Source organism: Balaenoptera musculus, chromosome 19 (assembly GCF_009873245.2).
Source record: "Balaenoptera musculus isolate JJ_BM4_2016_0621 chromosome 19, mBalMus1.pri.v3, whole genome shotgun sequence".
Lineage (NCBI taxonomy): Eukaryota > Metazoa > Chordata > Mammalia > Artiodactyla > Balaenopteridae > Balaenoptera > Balaenoptera musculus.
The window spans coordinates 5,226,530-5,249,057 of NC_045803.1; the positions used below are offsets into that span (position 1 = coordinate 5,226,530).

The 22,528-nt window shown below is 40.1% G+C and overlaps 1 protein-coding gene, 1 non-coding gene and 1 pseudogene across 2 annotated transcripts; 2 read left to right on the plus strand and 1 right to left on the minus strand.

Moving 5' to 3' along the window:
* LOC118885142 overlaps positions 1-22,528 on the plus strand; it is a 584,965-nt pseudogene that overhangs the window by 382,064 nt on the left and 180,373 nt on the right.
* On the minus strand, positions 5,423-22,528 carry LOC118885096 (zinc finger protein 665-like). Its single transcript, XM_036833453.1, has 4 exons — positions 22,488-22,528; positions 20,139-20,585; positions 14,386-14,512; positions 5,423-9,393 (listed from the first exon to the last, which is right to left on the minus strand). The coding sequence occupies exons 2-4, from the start codon at positions 20,253-20,255 to the stop codon at positions 7,919-7,921; spliced, it is 1,719 nt and encodes a 572-aa protein (XP_036689348.1). The 5' UTR covers positions 20,256-20,585; positions 22,488-22,528; the 3' UTR covers positions 5,423-7,918.
* On the plus strand, positions 18,804-18,875 carry TRNAA-UGC. Its single transcript has one exon. It is a non-coding gene; the product is annotated as a tRNA-Ala (tRNA).

The following is a 22,528-nucleotide window of genomic DNA, read 5'->3' on the forward strand; positions in this document are numbered from 1 at the left end:
TCATGAAAATTAATGTGTGCAGGTATTTATCAGATTATAAATATGAATCATAATTTTTCAAAAGAGGCTTTTTGAAAGGCTGTTAAAAATTTTAAGTTATAGTAATAAGCATTATATCTCAACTGTTATAAAATTCCATTTTGTGAATCCTATATGATACATATGCATGATATATATTTATTTATTGAACTATGGTTGATTTACAATATGACATTCACTGCACGTGCACAGCATAGTGATTCAGAATTTTCATAGATTATAAAACTTATTACAAAATAATCGCTATGATTCCCTGTGCTGTGCAATATATTTTTTAAGATATTGCTTATCTATTTTATACAAAGTATTGATAGCTTGGCTCTCTCAATCCCATAGTCTTATCTTGCCCTTCCCCTCCTCCCTCTCTTCACAGGTAACCTAGTTTGTTTTCTCTGTGAGTGTGTCCTGTTTCACTATATACATTCATTTCTTTTCTAGATTCCCCATGTAAGTGATATCAAGTAGTATTTGTCTTTCTCTGTCGGACATATTTCACTTAGCATAATGCTCTAGGTCCACCTACGGTGCTGCAAATGGCAGAATTTCATTCTTCTTTGTGGCTGAGTAATATTTCGTTGTAGATATGTATACCACTTCTTTAATCCATCTTTTTCCTTTTTTTTATGGCTTTTTAAAAAAAGAAATTTATTTATTTTTGGCTGCGTTGGGTCTTCATTGCTCCGCACGGGCTTTCTCTAGTTGCCGCGACCGGGGCCTACTCTTCGTTGCGGTGCATGGGCTTCTCATTGCAGAGGCTTCTCTTGCCGTGGAGCACAGGCCCTAGGTGCGTGGGCTTCAGTAGTTGTGGCACATAGGCTCAGTAGTTGTGGCTCGGGATCTCTAGAGTGCAGGCTCCGTAGTTGTGGCGCACGGGCTTAGTTGCTCCACGGCATGTGGGCTCTTCCCAGACCAGGGCTCGAACCCGTGTCCCCTGCATTGGCAGGCGGATTCTTAACCACTGCACCACCAGGGAAGCCCTAATCCATCTTTTTCTTGATGGACACTTGGGTTGCTCCCATATACTGGCTACTGTAAATAATGCTGCTATGAACATTGGGATGCATGTATCTTTTCAAACTAGTGCTTCCATCATTTCCAGATATATACCAAGGAGTGGAATTCCTGGATCAAATGGTAGTTCTATTTTTAGTTTCCTGAGGAAGCTCATTTTGTGAGTCATATATTTCATTATTATTTTTAAAAACACAGTTTGCCCAATTTATCTATTTCATTTGCATTTCTTCCGTTTTACTTCACTGAAATGCCTGGAGGATGCATAAATCAAGGGGTTGTTTTAAGATTTGTGTGGCATGTACACAGAGAAATGACAGATGCAATGTGTGAATTCTATAACCATGAAGACAGAATCTCCTCACATTTCAAGTTTATTGAGAGAACTGGAATAGTACCAGATAATGAACTAGTCTCACAGTGGCGTAGCAAGAGACTTATTGCTAATGTGCAGGTGCAACACTGGGATTTTGTTTTATTTTATTTTTATGATTATGATTATTATTATTTTTGGCCAGGCTGTATGGTATGTAGGATCTTAGTTCCCAAACCAGGAATTGAACCCACGTCCCTTGCATTGGAAGCATGGAGTCTTAACCACTGGACTGCCAGGGAAGTCCCTATCACTGGCATTTTGGAAACACGGTCTGTTAATTTTACCTTAAAAATGTCTCTCTCACAGAAACAGACTCATAGAGATAGAAAATAGACTTGTGGTTGCCAAGGGGGGGGTCGGGAGGGAGAGGGATGGACTGGGAGTTTGGGGTTAGCAGATGCAAACTATTATATGTAGAATGGATAAACAACAAGGTCCTACTGTATAGCCCAGGGAACTATATTCAATATCCTGTGAGAAACCATAATGGGAAAGAATATTTAAAAAAAGACGGTCTATATGTGTATAACTGAGTCACTTTGCAGTACAGCAGAGATTGACACAACTTTGTAAATCAACTATACTTCAATTAAAAAAAAATGTATCTCTCCAGTTCCTCCCCTTCTTGCCATTGTTCCTATCATCATGTCTTCCTTCCACTGGTACAATGGAAACTGGAACTCCTCTCTCCAACACCTTGTAGGCCATGGTTAGTAAATCGGAACAATTTTCTGAATTCAACATGGAGATATTAGCTTGTTTCTTTTATTGTATAATTTGCATACAATAAAATATACAGTTTTCACGTTCACCATACAGTGGGATTTAGTATGTTTGCAATGCTGTCCAACAACGTTTTCATCATTCGTCATCACCTCTTAAAAAAACCTGTACGCATTAATAGTTATTCAGCACTCTACCCTGAGCCACAAGCAAATATTTAGCTACTTTCCATCTCTACAGATATGACTATTCTGGGCATTCTATATAAATTAAGTCACAATATATGGTCATCTCCCTTCTTGTACTTGGCATAATGCTTTCAAGGGTTATCCATGATTAACTTTTATCAGTGCTTTGTAACTTTTATTTCTGATGAGAAACATTCCAGTTTGTTTAAACATTCATCATTCAATGGAGCTTTGGGTTCTTTCCACATTTTGGCTATTATTTAAAAAATGCTTCAGGCTTCCCTGGTGGCGCAGTGGTTAAGAATCTGCCTGCCAATGCAGGGGACACGGGTTCGAGCCCTGGTCTGGGAAGAGCCCACATGCCGCAGAGCAACTAAGCCTGTGTGCCACAACTACAGAGCCTGCGCTCTAGAGCCCACGAGCCACAACTACTGAAGCCCGCAGGCCTAGAGCCCGTGCTCCGCAACAAGAGAAGCCACCACAATGAGAAGCCCGCGCACCACAACGAAGACCCAACGCAGCCAAAAATAAATAAATTAAATAAATAAATTTAAATAAATAAATAATAAAAATAAATAACGCTTCTATCAACAATCTTTTACAAGGTGTTAACGTGGAAAATGTTTACAAATCCCTTGGGTAGATATGTAAATGTGGATTGCTTGGTGGGTTATTGTGATTTTTTTTTTTTTAATTGTGATTTTTAAGAAATGTGCATTTGGTCATTCAGACGAGTAGTGCATTATTTCCACTATCTTATTTGGCAAAACTGGTTGATTTGAATTTTAAGGATCAATAATATTTTATTGCAAACTACAAATAAAAAGGAAAATGGTAATTTAAGAAAGAATGTATATTAGGACCTACAACTTTCCGAAAGTAACAATCTGTACAAAAGGTTGCCACAAAACTAATCACCAAATATGTTCCCAGTCCGCCTGTGCTCATCTATAAATTAATTATTAAAATGAAATGTAGCACACATATGTATATCATATTTAGCTTCTAACTAGTAAAATCAGATCTACATTGGATAATGATTATTTTAAAAGGAGAATGAATCACCCAGGAAATAATCATTTGCGGCTAAACTAACATTTTGAAGTCACTAAACTCCGATTTTTCTATAAACAGTATGGTAACAACAACAACAAAAAAGAATTATTTCCTGTCTTCCAGAACAGTGCAACTTTAAGGTAACATTTTCAGGGCTTACCCTCAATTGAATATATTCTGTATTTTCAAGGAAATACTTCTTTTTTATTTACTTATTTAAAAACATTTATTTATTTTGGCTGCACCAGATCTTAGTTGCAACAAGCGGGATCTTTAGTTGCGGCATGGGGGCTTCTTAGTTGCGGCATGAGAACTCTTAGTTGAGGCATGCGTGTGGGATCTACTTCCCTGACCAGGGACCGAACCCAGGGCCCTCCATTGGGAGCGCAGGGTCTTACCCACTGGACCACCAGGGAAGTTCCACTTCTTTTTTTGATCGAAGGATAGCTGATTCACAATATTGTATGAGTTTCAGGTGTGCCACAAAGTGCTTCAGTTATATAAATTTTTTTCAGATTAATCTCCATTGTAGGTTATTCCAAGATAGTGAATGTAATTTCATATGCTATACGGTAAATCCTTGTTGCTTATCTATTTTATGTATAGTAGCAAGTAAATCCTATTTGAGCCTCTAGTAGTTCACAGAAAATATTTAATGTTCCTTCCCCAATATTTAACATCTAGTTATGATATAGCAGTTATATTACTATATAGAGTCTAATATTAAAATATATTTGGAGGTGATATTAGAATATTTCCCACTACAAGCCTTTTGTATATTTCTCACATTCAGGTAAGATGGCATGGATAAAAAACATCTCAAAATGGATTCCTTTACTTCTTACCCTGATACTGGAATCAGAATAACTACATCACAATTGGAGAGGGAATTCTCTGGCAGTCCAGAGGTTAGGACTTGGCACTTTCACTGTGAGGGCACCGGTTCAATCCCTGGTCAGGGAACTAAGATCCCGCAAGCTGCGGGGCACAGCCAAAAAAAAAAAAAAAAAAAATGGAGAATGATTTAAGTGTGTTTAGAATCAGACACAGCAGAAAGGAAATAAATCTGTGAGTTAGAAAACACAAGGGCTCTAAAAACTTTTCCTTGACATTTTGAACATCAGACAGAGTAGCCCAGTGTTACATGGAATATTACCCTATCACGATAAAGAAGAAAGTCTTTTTTTTTTTTTTTTTTTTGTGGGTTTATCCAGTCATATTGCACTCTAATTTACTTTTTTTTTAATTATGAAACTTTTATTATAGTATAAAGTACATACAAAAAGGGAACACATCAAAAGTGCACAGTTCTATCAATTTTGCACAAATGAAACACACCCCTGCAACCAGCCCCTAGATCAAGGGACAAGCATTACCACCTCTCAGAAGGCCACTCCTGTTTCCAAGAAGAAAGTCTTTTGATATAATCTGTCCCTGACACCTTTTCCCTTTACTTTTTTTCTCTATTTGAGGGAAATATGAAATTTGAAATTTCATATTATTATTAAAATTACAGTGGCCATTTAATGCAACTGGCTAATAATCTTCCATGAAAATGAGACAAAACCTAAAATTGAAGAGGGTTTTGCCTCTCAGCCTTCTTCGTCATCCCGCAGCCAGGCTGCTATGAGGGCACTGAAGACTTAAGTGCTCATGGTGGTAGAAGGGGCAGAGGACCTATCACACTGCCCACGGCACCCTCTGGACTTCCTGTTTGGTGAGAATGATAAACTTCTTTCAGTTACTACCTGAGAAACAGAATTATTATTTTGTCACGGGTGTGGAATGGAGCACGAATGAAAGAATCCTAAACTTAAAATGTTGTGGATGAAAAATACTTCATGAAGACATCTCTTCACTGATGAGTTAGATCTGTTGAGCCCATGTGGGAGAAAATTTCACAATGTGTGAATAAATCATACTGTGAGAATTTATGACAAATGTTCAGAACGTTCAGGTGTAATGTTAATGGAGTAAAGAATGTGAGGCCACAAATGCAATATAATTACATGTTTATTTGACCATCTGACTTACTGACCTATGAGCCGATGCATTACACAAACCTTCTTTGCACTGATAAACGCATTCACTCACCTGTCAGTTGGGAATGCTTCCAGTCACTGGATATCTAGCAGGAAACAAAATCAATACCCTGCCTTCAAGGAGCATATATATTCTACAAGGGAAAGTCAGCAGTAATTAGATCAGATATGATGGTGTTAAGTATGATGAAGGTGTACACATACAATGAGAGAGTGACAGGGTGTCCTAATGTAAACAACGTGTTCAGGAAATGCCCACATGATAAGAAGATATCTGAATACAATCACGAATTAACTGAAAGAGTGTCATGCGAATACACATGGCGACCATGAGACAAAGAAGGTAAGTGGCTTCTGGCATCCAAGAAAGGCAAGAAAACAAATTCTGCCCTGGAATATCCAGAAGGAGCACAGTGCTTTGGATCATTTTACACGTCTCGCCTCCAGAACCATAAGAGAATAATTTTGTGTTCCTTCAAGGCCCTCAGTTTGTGGTAATTTGTTACAGTAGAAACAGAAAATTTAATAAATTAATGTATGTAGAGAATCAAAACAATCTATACAAATTTCTAGAAAAAGTATAATTTGCAAGGTGTCAGGGTACAATGTGCAAAAATCCACTGTAATTTTATACACATGCAATTTACAAATGGAAATTGAAATTAAATATATAATACAATGTTTGAATGCTCAAGAAAGTAAAAGTAGAAGGAAAATGTGTAAATCTAACAAAGTAAGGACTTTTATGCTGAAACCTACAACCGTAATGAAACAAAGATGACCTTCTATTTAGGTCATCTGAGCGAAACATACCATATTCATTGAATTGTTAACAAAATATACCAGATTAATTGACTGGAAGACACAACATAGAAATGATATTAAAATGCCCCTAATTGACATACAGGTTTAATGTGCTTTCAATCAAGATTTCTGTAGATTCAAACAAGATTTTTCTAAAAATAATAGGGAAAGGCAAAAGGACTAGAAGAGCTAAAATACCTGAAAAATACTGAAGTGGTTGGAATCACTCCACATGACCTCAAGATTTCTAATATAATGACAGTTATCAAGACTGTGTGGGATTTGTGCAGTGACGGACACATAGACTAATGGAACAGAATGTGGAAACCAGAAAGAGTCCTACATCAGTGCCGTTAACCCTTGAACAGCACAGGTGTGAGCTGTGTGGATTCAATTATATGGGCATTTTTTCCAATAAATACTACTACAGTACTACAGGATCTGTGGCCGGTTGAATCTGAAGATGCGGAACCATGGATAGAGAGGGACAACATTAAGTTATATGTGAATTTACAACTGCTCATGAGTCTAAAATCCTAACTCCATGCCTTGTTCAAGGGTCAAGTGTACTTCCAACCACTTTTTGACAAAGGTACTCAGGCAATTCAATGAAGGAACGACTTTCCAACACTGGTGCTAATCAATGAAATATTCAAAGAAGAAGAAAAAAAAAAAGAGATCTCCATTTAAACTTTACATTTGTACAAATATTAGCTCAAAGTAAATCAAAGCTTTAAAACAAAGTTTAAAACTTTATTCTATAAGAGATTTAGGAAAAACGGTATAGAATAAAATCTTCAGAATCCAGAACTTGATGCAGAGTTCTCAGACATGTCACAAGAGCATGACCCAAAGAGAATATATCTGGGATGAATGTTTCCATGAAAACAAGACAGAATCTTAAAATGAAAAGGGTTTTTGCCCTCCATCTTCACCCTTCTCAATCATACAGCAGTCATGTTACTATAGGAAGGTGAGGACCAAGTGCTCATGGATGAAGAAGCAGAGGACCCATCACACCCCACACTACACCCTCTGGACTTCCTGTTAGGTGAGAAGGATGACGCGCCCACTTCTTTTCGGTCACTGTTCTCCAGGTGGTCTGTCACTCACAAATATAAACTGTCTTACCTGAGAAATAAGATTATTATTTCACATTCGTGGCATTTGTGAGGTAATCTCCAGAATGAGTTCTTTAATAATTCCTCCTCTTAAGGCCTGGCCACAATAAATGCATTTATCTGGTTGCTATTCAGAATGAATTTTCTAATGAAGCCTAAGATGTGGATGCCTGAGAGAAGCCTTGTCATATCACTATATTATTAAAGTCTCTCACCAGTATGGATTACCTGATGGTTAAGTTAGGCTTGACAGAACACTGAAGGATTTGCCACACTCATTATATTTGAAAAGATTTTCTCCAGTATAAAGTATTTGGCAGATCTTAAGGTATGAATTTGGACTGAAGACGTTGAGATACTCATTACATTTGTAAGGTTTCTCTCCACTATGGATTATCTGATAGAAAGTGAGGCTTGCAGGCACAAAATCTTTGCCATATTCATGACGTTTGCTCAGCTTCTCCCCACTATGAATTCTCCAATGAATTGTAAGGTGTAAATTTTGAATGAAGACCTTCCCACATATGTCACATTTACATGGTTTCTCTCACGTATAAATTATCGGATATTTAGTGAGGGTTGAGATCTGAGTAAAGGCATTTCAACTTCATTAAAGTTGAAAGGTTTCTCTACATTATGTATTCTCTGATGAATTGCAAAAAGTGAATTTCGACTGAAGACCTTCCCACACTCATTACATTTGTAAGGCTTCTCTCCAGTATGAACTCTCTGATGCTTTCCAAGGTTTGGCTTTTGAGAAAAGAACCTGCCACACTCATTACATTTGTAAGGTTTCTCTCCAGTATGAATTCTCTGATGACTTTCAAGATTTGAATTTCGATTGAAGACCTTGTCACACACATTACATTTGTAAGACTTCTCTTCATTATGAACTCTCTGATGCTTTGTAAGGTATGCCTTTTGATTAAAGAATTTGCCACACTCGTTACATTTATAGGGTTTCTCTCCCGTATGAATTCTCTGATGACTTACAAGATTTGAATTTTGACTGAAGACCTTGCCACACACATTACAGTTGTAAGGTTTCTCTCCAGTATGAATTCTCTGATGATTTGCAAGATGTGAATATTGATTAAAGACCTTGCCACACTCTTTACATTTGTAAGGTTTTTCCCCGGTATGAATTCTCTGATGTCTTCCAAGATGTGAATTTTGACGAAAGACCTTACCACACTCACTACATTTGTAAGGTTTCTCTCCGTTATGAATTCTCCGATGGATTCTAAGGCATGAATTTTGACTAAAGACTTTGCCACACACGTCACATTTACATAATTTCACTCCTGTATGGATTACCTCATGTGTGGAGAGGTGAGAGCCACGATTAAAGGTTTTGCCACACTCATTACACTGGTAAGGTCTCTCTCCGGTATGAATCCTCTGATGACGTTTAAGGGAGGAATTCTGACTACACACTTTGCTACATACATCACATTTATACAGTTTCTCTCCGGTATGGCTTATCTGATGTCTACGGAGGGATGAGCCATGATTAAAGCTTTTGCCACAGTCATTACATTTGTAAGTTTTCTCACGAGTATGAGTTGTCCAATGACTTATAAGGTGTGACTTTAGACGAAAAACATTGCCACATACCCCACATTTATATAACTTCTCTCCCGTATGGATTATCTGGTGTCTGCGGAGGGATGAGCCATGATTAAAGGCTTTGCCACACTCATTACATTTGTAAATATCGTTCTTAAATACACGCAGTTCATCCTGAAGGCTTAACGTAAGCCTATTTTCAATGGGCTTCTTTCCTGAATTCCACCTACCATGTCGATCTCTTCTGTGAGTTACATTTTCCTTACAGGCTACAGACATTCCTTTGTAATTTCTTTCATCATCCTTCCACTGACACCCAAAGTCATCTTCCTGGATTTCCGTGAAGTAAAAATGTTTCATTTCATGGCTTTCTTGTCTTTCCAACATCACTGTTTGGAATACTTCTCCTCTATCACTGTTTGCTCTTGGTTGTAATTTCCTGATCACATGTATATGAGAGATATCTACAAGATACAAAGAACCATAAGGTGTATTATTCATTACAATTCATGAGTAAACGTTTAATGTTGAATGTATGATATTAAACCAAAAGTAGGTAATTCCCTGGTGGTCCAGTGGTTAGGGCTCTGCACTCCCACTGCAGGGGGCACGGGTTCAATCCCTAGTCCGGGAACTAAGATGCCACAAGCCACACAGCGTGGCCAAAATAAAGTAAAATAAACACAAAGTAATACTTATGCCCAAAAAGGTTATTAAACTTCCCAATCATGACCTTAAAAATGTTAGGAACACTAAAAGAATAGGACTCTACTAAAGAAAGAGTGATTACATGTAATTCAAATGAATACTAGGGTAGCCTAGTTCTAACACCCTATAACAAAAACATTCACACTAGACAAACTTATGTTAGCTCTTGAAGAAACAATATTTTTCCACCAAGGCATATACCAATTAACAATAAACATACTGCGGTCTCATAAATGAGGACACAAAAAATATTATACTATACATATATTCTGCACACTATGGTTCATAAATAAATGCTAAAGAACACACAAGGTACTGTAATGGTACATAATCCAAAACAGACTTATCTAATGAATAATTTAAATAACTAGCAGTATAGAATTACAAAATACAGCATATAGAAAATGAAGAATTTGATAACACAATTTTTCAAAAAATATTTTTCTAAATATCTGCTATAAAACTATGTACCCATAAAGAGTACATATTTTACTACATTAACAAGTGGTACATGTCAGTTGTATTCTATAATAAATGCTGAAAAACCATCATATATAAATTACAATTAAAAATTAATAAATGGGGCTTCCCTCATGGTGCAGTGGTTAAGAATCCACCTGCCAATGCAGGGGACACGGGTTCGAGCCCTGGTCCAGGAAGATCCCACATGCCGCGGAGCAACTAAGCCCGTGCGCCACAACTACTGAACCCGTGTGCCTAGAGCCCATGCTCTGCAACAAGAGAAGCCACTGCAATGAGAAGCCTGCACACCACAACGAAGAGTAGCCCCCGCTCGCCTCAACTATAGAAAAGCCTGCTCACAGCAACAAAGATCCAGTGCAGCCAAAAATAAAATAAATAAATTTTAAAACACCAAAAAAAATTAATAAATGAACTATTCTAGAGTTACCTAACCTAACAGCCAATAAACAGAGCAATTCCCTACCTTCACAGAGTGCTTAAATTCTCCAGTTCATTGCCTCTAAAATATATGTAATAAAGAGTGAGCAATCTGTATATTTATTAACTAGGGTCAGACACAACGTTGTTTAGAACAAATCGGAGATGAAAAGCATACAAGATATGATACAAAGTAATATGACAATAAACATGACAGAATATTAATATAACTACTTATAAAAAGTAACTTTTCAGTCTTTACTATAAAACATACAAGATTCTAAGCCATCTAATGGCACTAATTTGTTTAAAAGGCTTGAGGGAAATCAACACAATTTTTCAAATCAGGGAAGTAGACTCACACATTTATGTACATGACTGCAATTGATATAGAAAGTACTGAGAGAAACAGGATTTGAACCTGAACTTCCAAACTAAGACAACACATTCTAAACACATTCTAAAGCATGACTGCCCACCCAGGCAGTACAGATTACAAAATATTAAAACAAATACCAGGAGTTTAAAAAGAAAACAAGAGAGATGCAAAAGAAGTGAGCCGTGTAACTGATAATGTGATTCACTCCTGAAAATGATTTCTGAATCATCACAGCTGCACACAGTGATTTCGGTCGTGTCATGACAAAGTTACTCGACAGAAAAAGAGGGATCATTTTTACAGTCTGAGTGATGTGGAAGGTGGAGGGATGGGTGAAGGAGTGCTGCGGAAATTGAGACAATCAGGGGAACAACGTAAATACGTGAGCAAATGACAGTGGCTCCATCTACATCAAAGTACCATGTCAGGAAAGGTCAGGTCTGAGAAAGGGCACGAGCGGAGCACAGGGTATATGCATATTGGGAGCACAGCTTGTGATTGTCTAGCTGTGTGAATATAACTGTACAAGAGGAGAGCGGCCAAGATAGCTGACTGGAAGGACCCTAAGCTCACCTCGTCTCAGGAGCACACCCAAATAACAACCTGCAGAACAACCATCGCTGAAAAAGACTGAAACCTACCAGAAGATATACTCCACAACTAAAGACATAAAGGAAAAACCACAACGAGATACGTAGGAGGGGGCAGACCCATGAGACCACCAAATCCCGTACTTTGTGTGGGTGATGGACAAACTGGAGAATAATTACATTATCGAGGTCTTCCCACAGGAGTGAGAGTTCTGAGCCCCACGTCAGACCCTCCAGCCCTGGGGTCTGGCATCAGGAAGAGGAGAACTTGGACAAAGTTTTCCTGGGATAAATTCCTACATCATTTCCTGAGGCTCATAGGGGATGGTCATTAGTATATGGAAACAAGATTGTCACTGTGCCCTTAAGAGAGGCTTTTGTGACAGTCCTCCAAGCCAGAAAAAAAACGGGAAAGACTTCTCAGTCAGGCTCTCGTGATACTTTCTATCTCGTGTCCTACAACATGCAGACCACTCTACTGAGTAGCTTCAAGTGGCAACTTACTGTGGAGCAGGAAAATATTACAGCATAAGAGGAAAAGCATTCTCCAACAAAAATTTCCTGTTACCCAGTAAACCCACTCTACAGAGAGTCCATCCGTAGCTGTCTGCTACAGGTGGATTATCACAGCAAAGAAACTGGATAAAATGTCAGACTCTAGGAATATGTATTTCAAAAGCAAGTTTCAAAAGGCAAAATCACGCAAACTTAGAAGAATATGAAATCAGGAGAGTCTACATTACTGACTTGGTAGAGCAGCACAAGAGCGAAAAAAATACAAGGTATGGGGGTCAGATATTACAGCCCTTGAGAGGAAACCATGCGTTCTACCCAAGACGCCAAACTGAGAGCCTAAAAGATTCACATATTCCCCATATCAGGGACTGGGAAATAAAAAGAGGATCTCTCTGTCCACTGTCTTTATAGCTTTGCCCTGTAAAAATTACACAAGATCCAATCTACCTCTCTGTTTCACACATCCCTGAAGTGTGCGGCAAAGTCAGAACAGAAGAAATGGCTGTGAAATCTAAACAAGCAGACAGGGTTTGAGACAGCTCCATGCTGGTTCTGAGGTGCTGGATGGAATGAAAGAGCAGCCAGTGTTTTCCCATCTTCTGATTAGGTCATATAAGATCACAAATAGGGATAAAACTGAGAAAGGCCCAGGGACTGGAGTCTGGAGGCATCAACTCTTATTATACGGACTGAGAACTGAGCATCCAATGAAATCAAGTACAGAAAGAGAAATGAAGGGGTCAAAAGACCCCTTTAAAACAACCCTCTTCATGCTCCTCAAAGTCAAGTAAAAACTACTTCACAGGGGCCAGATGGCAGAGTATAGATCATGATAAAGACTTTGCCCTTTGGGCTTCCCTCCCTGGTGGCGCAGTGGTTAAGAATCTGCCTGCCAATGCAGGGGACACGGGTTCGAGCCCTGGTCCGGGAAGATCCCACATGCCGCGGAGCAACTAAGCCTGTGCACCACAACTACTGAGCCTGCGCTCTAGAGCCTGCGAGCCACAACTACTGAAGCCCGCGTGCCACAACTACTGAAGCCTATGCGCCTAGAGCCCGTGCTCTGCAACAAGAGAAGCCACCTCAATGAGAAGCCCGCGCACCGCAATGAAGAGTAGCCCTTGCTTGCCGCAACTGGAGAAAGCCCGTGCGCAGCAACGAAGACCCAACGCAGCCAAAAATAAATCAATAAAAATAAATAAATTAAAAAAAAAAAAAAAGACTTTGCCTTTGTCTCTGATGGGGCTGCAGCCCCACCAGAGGGTGAAAGAATACATTTTACATGTTGAATGACAGAATGATAACCCAGGAATAAGAAAAATGTCCTCTCAGAGTTCACAATAAATAAATAAACTTCTATTTTCGGAAAGAACTCTCCCACTTGGGTAGAGTTACCCAAAGACTACTAATGCTGCCGCTTCTTCTCTGCCCTGAGACCTAACCTGTGTTCACACTTTTGATAAATTCCCACCCCCTTGGTTTTTTGCTATTTTCACATCACTCTTCAGAGGGTAGGGCTCTTCCTCTTGTTCCAAAATGCAAATAATATTTAGACCAGAAATAGAAATTTCTGCTTCTCAAAAGAAATAAATAAGATCTGTGGCTCTTCCAGAATCCCAGCTCTTTGTTCAGCTAAGGAGTGAGGACATGACGGGTGGGTCTGGAAAAATATTTCACCGATTGCTCCACCACTTGCCTCCTTCTGAATGCAGAGGGAACAGTGTAATATGCAGATAATTAGCTCTCTTCCAAGAAGTAGTGAATCGAAAGTACAGGGGAAAAAAAAGAGAATTTGTTATTTGAAAAGTTTGCCCTGAGCTTTTTTTTTTTTTTTTTTTTTTTTTATTTATTTTTGGCTGTGTTGGCTCTTCGTTTTTCTGTGCGAGGGCTTTTCTCCAGTTGCGGCCAGTGGGGGCCACTCTTCATCGCGGTGCGCGGGCCTCTCACTATCGCGGCCTCTCTTGTTGCGGACGGAGCACAGGGTCCAGACGCGCAGGCTCAGTAGTTGTGGCTCACGGGCCTAGTTGCTCCGCGACATGTGGGATCTTCCCAGACCAGGGCTCGAACCCGTGTCCCCTGCATCGGCAGGCAGATTCTCAACCACTGCACCACCAGGGAAGCCCTGCCCTGAGCTTTATAAATACTTAAGCTCTGGAACAACGCCTGACGTATCATGAAATGGATAGATCATTTGCAGAAAAGTGAAGCTTAAACTCATGATATCACATCATGAAGCTTTTCATATCTGAGTCAACAGGGATTTCAGATCAGTCAAGCAAAACAAGGGCTCCCAAGGGGCACAGAGGGAAAATGCAAAGATACCCAAAGGCAGATTCCAACTTCTGAAGGGAAGTTATCCTCACCCAGGGACAGCAGGTTCCTGTAGGTCTCCAACATCACATCCACATAAAAGGCCTTCTGAGTAGGGTCCAGGCATTCCCACTCCTCCCGAGAGAATTCTATGGCCACATCCCTGAATGTCAACGGTGCCTGAAATGAAAACATATCTCATCAAGAGGCCATGAAGAGAGTTCTTATTATCACACAAAATGAGAAGAGGAGAGAGTGGTAAGGATCAATTCAGTGGAAGTATGTAGTCTGACAGATCCATGTAAAGGTATTTAGGGAAATTATGGGTCTCTAGTTTTAATTTCTTATGCCTTTTCATAGCAATTACGATATCCTCCAATCAATGTAGATTTTTCATTTTTCCGGACAACACACGAAAAACTTAGAAATAAAACTCAATAACAGGTTGTCTATGCAGAAGTGTTACATATTATGTTTTACACACTGCGTGATATTCAAAATCTAAATGAGCTACAGTATCAGTGGTGCCTTCAGAGATGACAAAGTCCACAGTGGCTTTACAGAAAGATCAAAATCTGCAATTATGATAATGATAACAAGAGCAATGACTTGAAGTGTTGGAACAATTCCTATATGCTAAATATCATTCTAAATAAATTCTTTACATGTATGAAATTGTTATAAACATAATAGCTCATTAGAGACGACCTGTTCCAATCTTACAGAGGATAGTATTGTGTCAGACACACTTGGAGACACTTGACTCAGGTCATAAAACTAAAAAATGACACAGGAAATATCAGAACTCAGAGGGCTGGTGTCTGGAATTGAAGCTAAGGAATGAAACAGTTGAGTAACAGAAAGGGCATTAAAAACACACTGACAGAGGGTTCCCTGAGAAATTTTGAAAGAAGTTCAAGGTGAGCAACGTGGAAGGGCATAAAAGGTCATCATATATGTGGGCTCACACACAGATACACATAAAATGTTAGTAATCTTATTGCTATTTAAACCGTTAACACAATACTGTGGAAAAAATTCGAGGCCAAGAAATACATTTAAGATATAATTTCAAATGCAAAAAGATAGGTTTGAAATAATGATGTCTTTATCAAAACCATGGACTTGCACTTCCATGCACTCATGCACACACATGTAAACACACAATTCATTGAAAAGGCAGGAGTTCCCTGGCGGTCCAGTGGTTAGGTCTCGGCAATTTCACTGCTGTGGCCCTGGGTTCAATCCCTAGTTGGGGAACTAAGATCCCTCAAGCTGCTTGGCTTGGCCAAAAAAAAAAAAAAAAAGATAGGAGTTGTCTATTGACATATTTTTGGATAACATTTTCTTTTATCATTTTCATCCACATTTATTTCAGCATTTTCGAACAACAAGAAAGTATTACCTGCACTTAATTTACTTCGTCAACATTATTCTATAGTAGTCTAGTAAAAGAAGAATGGTACAAACATAAAGAGAAAAATACAAAACTTTTAACTCCTATCTCTATACAACACCTAAATTGAAGAATATAAGTACAATTTTATCCACTAAAATTAAAATAGGTAGGTATTAACAAATGCAGAACAGAGTTTGTGTATTCCACTTATAAAACACTGACTCAAAATTAGAAGTTATTACTGTTATACATTAATTTAACATATTAAGAAAAAGACTTACCACAATAATAAAGTTAAAAACTTCCTGGAGAATTAAAAATCATGACAAAAAGGAATATAGAAAAAAATGCATTGTTATGAAGCAAGAACATTTCACCAAACATCATAATCAGAAGGAAACCCTCGCCGCGCAGTGCGGCCAAAAAAAAAAAAGAAGGAAACCCTCAGTGCTTTCCCTCTGAAATTACACTAGAGTGAAGCGGGCTGGCCAGGGCTCCTGCCTTTCACCACTGTACAGGGTGCCTGCGCAGCGACCACAAGAGGAAGTAACAGGAGGAAAACAGGGAACAAGAGCGAGAGACACAGAGAGAGTGTATTAGAGCCGAGACTGTTAACGTTCACAAATATAAGGACATGGGAAGGCGAAAAGTGAAAGGATGGAAAAAAATATTCCATCCTAATGAGAGCAGGGGCGACTACATAATGTCAGACAAAATAAACTAAAGACAAAATCTGATACAAGAGACAAAGGACAGTATATACTATTAAAAGAATCAATTCCCCAAGAAGATATAATAATTATAAATACTTATATATTTAACATTAGAGCTCCCTCCAAAAATGAAGGAAACATTAACAGAAACAGAGACAGAAATAGCAGCACAATAATCGTATGAGACTTTAACACCCCAGTTTTTTCGATGGGTGCAACCAAAGAGAACATCAATAAGGAAACAGAGGCCTTGAACAACACTACAGACCGACTGGACCTAACAGACATGTACAAATCACTCTACCCAACAATAGCAGAAAACACACCCTTCTCAAGAACAAACAAAACATTCTCCATGAGAGACCACATGTTAGGACATAAAAGAAATCTTAACAATTTTAAGAAGACTGAGCACATAATGCATTTTCTCAAACTACAAAGCAATGAAATTAGAAATAAACAGCAGAATGAAAACAGAAAAATCCCCAAAATGTGGAAGTAAAACAACGTATTCATAAATAACCAATGGGTCAAAGAAGAAATCACAAAGGAATTTTTAAAATATCTGGATGAAAATGAAACCACACAAAAATTTATAAAATGTAGTGAAAGCCGTACTAACAGGGAAGTCAAATCAGAAATCTACTTTTACTACTCAAGGAAGTAGAGAAGAAGAATAAACTAAAATCAAATTTAGCAAAAGGAGGAGCTTCCCTGGTGGCACAGTGGTTAAGAATCCACCTGCCAATGCAGGGGACACGGGTTCGAGCCCTGGTCCGGGAAGATCCCACATGCCTCAGAGCAACTAAGCCCGTGCACCACAACTACTGAACCTGTGCTCTAGAGCCTGCGAGCCACAACTTCTGAGCCCACGTGCCACAACTACTGAAGCCCACACGCCTAGAGCCCGTGCTCCGTAACAAGAGAAGCTTCTCATCTCAGTGAGAAGTCCACGCACCGCAATGAAGAGTAGCCCCAGCTCGCCGCAACTACAGAAAGCTCACACGCAGCAATGAAGACCCAATGCAGCCAAAAGTAAATATATAAAATAAATTTAAAAAAACAAACTATAAGGGGTTCTATGAACAATAATGCTTACAAATTACATAATCTAGAAGATACAGGTAAATTCACTGAAACATACAACCTATTAAGCTCTAATCTTTAAGTAATAAAAAAGTTGGGGGGCTTCTTAGGTGGCGCAGTGGTTGAGAATCTGCCTGCCAATGCAGGGGACACGGGTTCGAGCCCTGGTCTGGGAAGATCCCACATGCCGCGGAGCAACTGGGCCCATGAGCCACAATTACTGAGCCTGCGCGTCTGGAGCCTGTGCTCCACAGCAAGAGAGGCCGCGATAGTGAGAGGCCCGCGCACCGCGATGAAGAGTGGCCCCCGCTTGCCGCAACTAGAGAAAGCCCTCGCACAGAAACGAAGACCCAACACAGCCATAAATAAATAAATAAATAAATAAAAATAAAAAGTGACTAATACTCTAAAAAAATGCTTAAAAAAGTTGGGACTTCCCTGGTGGCACTGTGGTTAAGAATCTGCCTGCCAATGCAGGGAACATGGGTTCGAGCTCTGGTCCGGGAAGATCCCACATGCCACGGAGCAACATAAGCCCACGCGCCACAACTACTGAGCCTGCGCTCTAGAGCCCACGAGGCACAATTATTGAGCTCACGTGCCACAACTACTGAAGCCCATGTGCCTAGAGCCCATGCTCCACAACAAGAGAAGCCACTGCAATGAGAAGCCCGTGCACCACAATGAAGAGTAGCCCCCGCTCACTGAAACTAGAGAAAGCCCGTGCACAGCTACGAAGACCCAACGCAGCCAAAAAAATAAATTAAAAAAAAAAAAAAAAAAGAAAGTTGAAATGAATTATAACTAGAGAGGTTCAAGCAGTAATCAGAAATCTCGAACAAGGAAAAAGCCAAGACCAGATCGGTTCACTGCATAATTCTACCAAACATTTACAGAAGAATTACCTCTAATCCTGATAAAAAGCTTCCGAAGAGCTGTAGAGGGAACACTGGCAAACTCATTCTGTGGAGCCTGCATGATTCTATACCAAGCCCAGAGAAAGACACACGAAGCACAGAAAACTACAAACCAATATCCCTCATGAATACTGAAGCAAAAATCCTCAACAAAATAGTACCAAACCAAAATCAACAACACATGAAAATGATTTTACATCATGACCAAGTGGACTTTATTACTATAAAAAAATCGATTAATGTGATACACCACATTAACAGGATAAAGGAAAAAAACATATGATCGTCTCAACTGATGCAGAAAAATGCATTTCACAAAACTCAACTACGTTTCAAGATATAAAAACTCTTGGAATTCCCTGGCGGTCCAGTGGTTAGGACTCGGCACTTGCACTGCCATGGCCCAGGTTCAATTGCTGGTCAGGGAACTAAGATCCCAACACAAGGCCAAAAAGAAAAAAAGAGAGATATAAACACTCAACTAGAAAGCTTTCCTTCTCAGATCAGGAAGAAGGCAAGGATACACACTCTCTGCACTACTGTCCAGCAAAGTACAGAAAGCCCTCACCAGAGAAATTAGACAAGAAAAAGAAATCAAAGTTATCCAAATTGAAAAAAGGAAAATTATCTTTCTTCGTAGATGACAACTTTTATATGTAAAAGCAGTAAAGATTCCACAAGGAAACTGCTACATCAAAAAACAACTCTAGAAAAGTTGCAGGATACCAAAAGTTAATGCCCAAAAATCATGTGCATTTCTATACACAGTGAACAATGTCAATAGAAAATTAGAAAACAATCGTATTTCTATAGCATCAAAGGGGTAGAATACTTAGTAATAAATTCATCAAGGAGGCAAAAGACTTGTACACTGAAAACTATTAAATGTTGCTTAAAGACACACAAGGAGATACAAATAAATAGACACCCTATACCCATGGATTGAAGGACTAAATATTCTTAAAATGACCCTATTACCCAAAGTGTTGTGTAGATTCAATGTAATCCCTATCAAAAGTCCCATGGCAATTTTTGCAGAAATAGAACTAACTATGCTAAAATTCATAGGGAATCTCCAGGGATCCCAAATCGCCAAAATACTCTTGACAAAGAAGAAAAATAGAGGGCACCCTTTATAGATTTCAAAACCTATCACGAAATAATCAAGATGGTGCGGTACTGGCATAAACACAGATACGTAAAGTAATGCAACAGAATAGAACACTCAGAATTAATTTTGCATATATGTAAAACGCATTTTCAAGGGTGCCAAGACCATCCAATAGAAAAAGGACAGTCTCAGTAACAAACGGTGCTGGGAAACCGGGTATCTACCGGCAGAAGTATAAAGCTGGAACCTTACCTGCATCAGAATGAGAAACTTCTGTGTGTCAGAGGAGGCAACCAACACAGTGAAAAGGTAACCTCCAAGGATTGGAGATGATCAAAATGGGTTAAGAATCTCCATGTGTCAGAGATTTAGGTTGATTTCAAAGTTTAAAATCAATAATAGAATGAAACACCCTCTATCACCGATGTATCTCTGAACTTTCCATTCCATTCCCAATCATTACGATTTTTAAATCAGTGACACACCCATTTCGCTTCTAATGCAGCATGAAGAGTCAGAAGGTATTTGCTGTAATTAGTCTGTTTCCTACAATTTACCAGGCGTAAGTGCATATTATTACCTGACTTGCATGTGCAGCTTTTTTATCCTGGTTTACAGAGAGCAGACAGTGCATCCAGATGGGGTCTCTCAACAATCCCTGCTGCCCAACAGCACTGACACCCCGTCTCCAGTCCATGGGTGTGAAGTCCTGCCCAGGACTAGGCCCAGTGGAGCCTCTTCACAAGTTCCAGGTCACTGGGTCACGGGGAGACGGGATCTAAGTGGAGATGACAGGCCCTGAGGGAAGGACCCGGGTGAGTGTGAATGTACAGGTGTCAGGCAGGATACTTCAGAGTCAGACAAGATCAGCGAGTCCAAAGAAGGGCATTTCGGGAAGGACAGACAGAAACATCAACTGACAATATGACTTTACCTGAGAAAGAGCCATTTCTGACTCCTTTTTCTTTCCTCTTCCCTCCTCTTCCGGGCTTCTTCCTCAGGCAATAGGAGTCTTTAAAGGTCGATCCTGAAAGTGGAAAACATGCTGTTCAATGCTTGGAATCGACACACCCCCTTCCTGAGTCACCATCATGCACAAAGGGAAGACCTCAGCATGTGGAACAGACAGTCCCCTGCTGCCCACTGTCCCAGGAGGGACTCAGGACAGTAAACTCCCACACAGAGAACAACAAGTAAGTTCCTACACTTATTTTTTTTCAGTGCATGATAGATCTTTGAAGATCAAATAGTGTAGGTTATCCTTTTTTTATTGAATATATATATTTTTCAGATTATTTTCCATTATAGGTTATTATAAGATACTGAATATAGTTCCCTGTGCTATACAGTAGGTCACTGTTGTTTAATTATTCTATATATAGTAGTGTGTATCAGTTCATCCCAAACTCATAATTTATCCCTCCCCCTCCTTCCACCTTTGGGAACCGTAAGTTTGTTTTCAATGTCTGTTGAGTCTAGTTCTGCTCTGTAAATAAGTTCATTTGTACCATTTTTTTAGCTTTCCCCATATAAGTGATATCATACGTGTCTATTTGTCTGATTTAATTCACTTAGTATGATAACCTCTAGGTCTCTTCCTGCACTACTATGTGTTTCCATTTCATTCTGTTTATCTGTCTCCCTATTTCTTTCTATGTCTCTGCCTCTTTGTTCCCCTCTACTCTCCTGCTGTTTCTGCCCTCTTCTCTATTTTCTCACTCCTGTCCCGCCCCACTCTGCACCTTGTTCCCCCTATTGATGATCTTTCTCCCTAACCTTTCGGATGACCTACACTTTTATGTATTTCTGCCTTTCTTCCCCCCATTTCTGTTCCCTCTCTGCCCTCTGTTTACACTCCTTCTCTCCCTGTTACTCTCCCTTCCTCCCCACTCTCTGGCACCCCAGGTGGCTATGCTTCCTTCCTGCTCTCTCTGCTCTAGTAGTCAATATTTTTCCTCTCCTTCTCTCCCAGCACCATGATGCTCTGAAGGCCATGGTTCCACCTTTTATCCTCTCCCGGACCCTCTGTGTGAAACGCCTCACCATTGTTACCACCCTCCCACCACTGATTCAGAGTCCCTCACCCTTTGTTGCTCTCCAGTCCCTGGAGATCCGGCTTTTTTATTTACTTCTTTATTTTATTCACCTGCTACCTTCCAGGCTTAATCACGTTCACTTTACTGTCTACTTAGAAGTCCCTCTATGTTCCCATTGGTTCTCCCTCATTCTTTATCCCCCTCAATTTTTCTGTTTCTCTCAGTCGCTCTCTGTGTCTGCTTCTCCTGATGCCCTTCGCCCCTGTATTTACGAGGATGGCGACTGAATAAGACGCCCGCATACTGGAAGAGACCGTTTGGAACTCGGGACCGAAGAACACTATGTGTCACAAGGCTGGCCCAGGTCACCTCCCCCTACACGGGGTCAGAGGAAGGGCTGACCAGGAAGGGGAGGCCTGCGGAGCAGAAAGACCGGTCTCAGTAAGAGGCGAGGACAGAGGGTCTAGGAGGGAGGGGGTCTCAGGAGAGGGGTGGGCTCTGCAGAATCCCAGGACCGGGAGAGGACGCGGTCTCTCCGGCAGCACGGCGGCCGGAGCTGCCCTATGGAGGCGGAGGGCGAGGCTGGGGGGGCGCGAATCCACCTCACGGAAGAGGACTTTACAAGCAGGGCGGAGGTACTAAAGGGTTTTAAGCAGGCAAATGTAGCGAAAGGCGGTGTCTACGTGGACCGAAGACAGAAAAGGCAAGGGCTTCGGTACTGGCTTCAGAGAAATTTAAAACCCAAAGGGAAACGGTCCGCGATGTGTAACAGTGATTTACATGGGGAGGAGGGGGCGGGAGTGGGAATTTAAACACCGCAGTGACTCCAGCACCCCGAGGATGGAGTAAAGGGACCGCGAAGCACAGATTTAAACTAGAAAACAGAAACTTACGGTCTGCAGTGTGACCTTCGTTGCAAGCATTCCGTTTCCGG